Below are 2397 nucleotides of genomic sequence, written 5' to 3' on the forward strand. Positions count from 1 at the left end.
GAGAGAGAGAGAGAGAATATGAGAAAGAGAAAAAGACAAGATGAGAAGAAAAGAGAAAGAGAGAGTAAGTCAAAGGAGGAAAGAGGATAGGGTTTGTCTCTCGGCCGAAACGCGACCGGCCATCTTGGATCCTGGGTATCGTTGAAAAATAGCAATTCTTTTCGGCGGTTGACAGAACGCCACGAGGACTGAAAGGAACGATCGGACGTGTACGAGCCCGCGATGCTCACAGACCGTGCGCGAAGTAACGGAGCGGGTCAACCGCGACGGAGGTCGTTGCGTTTGCTCATGGAAAAGACGGTCCTGGTAACCGGAGGCGCAGCACACGGTGCTACAGGCACGGAAAGATGTCGGATCGCGCACATTTGCATTAAAACGTATTAAAAATCGTGTCCGATATAAAACATGTCGAACACTCGTGCACTCAGGATCGTATAATCTCTTCATCCTTACTTTGCGGTTGATCGTCCAGGCTTTCCCGGTCAGACATTGCTCTTTAACGCGGTCTCTTTCTTCGGTTCCACGCGTCGTTCCTCGACGTCTCGGCAACAGGCCTCAAGACGACCAAAAATCCCCGGCACTGTCCGTGGCGCGACCCCGATATATCACCACTAACCAGTCAGCTCACCAACCCAGCACACCACTTACGAATTTTTCACTTCTTCACACACCACGGTCCGACCGCCGACCGACCGTCCGTCCACGGCACCAGTCGTCACCACCACCACCACACGCTCGCTCGCTCGCTCTACACCGTTCCACGCTCGCTGGCCCGACTCGCGCTCGCCCTCGCTCGCTCGCTTCTTCGTCTTTCACTCTCGCTCCACCTCCGAACCCCGTCGCAGTATGAGAGAGTGAGATACCGCTACACTTACTCTATGCGAACGCACACAATCCTGACCTTTCGTCGTGTGACCTGCGCGTGTCCATCTATATAAAACTATTTCATAGCCACGACACAATCCTTTCTATCCTTCTCTTTCTAATTAACAACAGCTGCACTCTCTTACCCTTTTACTCCTTTACTCTTTTTAGCGGTTCCTATGTTACTATCCTTGTTCAGTCAACTATGTACTACTCGTATAAGCGAATGGTGGCAGCACTCGCTCGGTATCTCGCTTTATATCGTATCGTATCGTATCGCATTAACGTCCATCTTGAATTCGAGTTATCGAACTAACTTGGTGGCGCTGAATGACTTTGAACTTTTAGCTGATTAATTCGTTATGCGCTTGCGTATTTGAATATAAATTTTTTTAAAATTGTAAATCATATTTTATAGTTTATAATAATAATAATTTTTTTATACAAATATGATTTGTAAGAATATAATATTATGTAACAAATTTATATAAATTTTTATATCAATTGATTTCAGAAAAACAATTTTTGCTTTAATAAACTATAAAGATTTGTACAGAAATTATATATCGTATAATTATATTTTTTTAAATATTTTCTTTTTAATTTACAATAATTATATTACATAAACATATTTTTTTATTGAATAATATAATCAGGATAAATTGAGGATACCCCAAATTAATTGAAACATTTTATTCATTATTTTTTAAGCAAAAACACAACAAAATTCAAGTACATTTATTCCTTACACATTTACTTTAATTCAACTAAAATGTAAGTATACGATAACACGTCTCGTGTAAGATGCAATGTTAATGCTTACATGCTTATGAATATATGCACATCAGTTGTAAATACTTGATGAACATATTAGTTGATGTATGAAAAAATCAATGTATTTGTTTGGTATGCATGCCCAGATAAAATCATCATCATTATCATCATTATCATCATCATCATCATCATCATCATCATCATCATCATCATCATGAAACTTAAAATTCATTGTTTTTTTTTCTTTTTTGTTCAATTTCACAAAATTTTAATTGTTACATAAATCACTCGATAGCTCCTGTTCTCTTATTAAGGAGAATGCTTTGAAATGGTTACAAAAATGGTAGCCGCGGAATAAGGCACACAATTGATGCAACGCGTATTTAATATAGCGATATTTATCTTTAATGTAATTGTATGTTGATGAATTTCTATCAATATATGGATCGTCCTGGATATTATGTATATGATATCTAGGGAATCTAAAGCTTTGCAGGAACGATTGTGCCTATATCGCTGTTGTGATAATAGTTTTATTTTTATTATTATTATTATTATTATTATTATTATTATTATTATTATTATCAGTATCATTAACATTATCATTATTATTAATATTAATAATCAATATTATTATTATATTTGATGTTACTAATGTCTGGATGATCGGTTTTGTATATACAGGTATCTTTGAGGTATGTTTTGCCTTATGATATGGGATATATATATATATATATATATATATATATATATATATAT

At 36.8% G+C, this 2397-nt stretch overlaps 1 protein-coding gene across 3 annotated transcripts in view; it reads right to left on the reverse strand.

Annotated features, from left to right (window-relative positions):
• Positions 1-1048, reverse strand: part of LOC122710486 (transcriptional activator protein Pur-beta) — a 26804-nt gene extending 25756 nt beyond the window's left edge. Inside the window, exon 1 of one of the 3 annotated variants that reach the window (XM_043928364.1) lies at positions 1011-1048. Coding sequence is in view for 2 of the 3 variants with exons in the window: in XM_043928360.1 (XP_043784295.1) it covers positions 454-490 (37 nt within the window). In the remaining variant the exon portion in view is untranslated. Of the gene's footprint in view, positions 1-453; positions 972-1010 lie in introns of those variants that run through there. The other 2 variants (XM_043928360.1, XM_043928363.1) reach the window with 2 other exon arrangements.
• Between the last annotated feature and the right edge of the window lie 1349 nt (positions 1049-2397).

Source organism: Apis laboriosa, unplaced genomic scaffold (assembly GCF_014066325.1).
Source record: "Apis laboriosa isolate Shangri-la unplaced genomic scaffold, ASM1406632v1 scaffold14687_cov151, whole genome shotgun sequence".
Lineage (NCBI taxonomy): Eukaryota > Metazoa > Arthropoda > Insecta > Hymenoptera > Apidae > Apis > Apis laboriosa.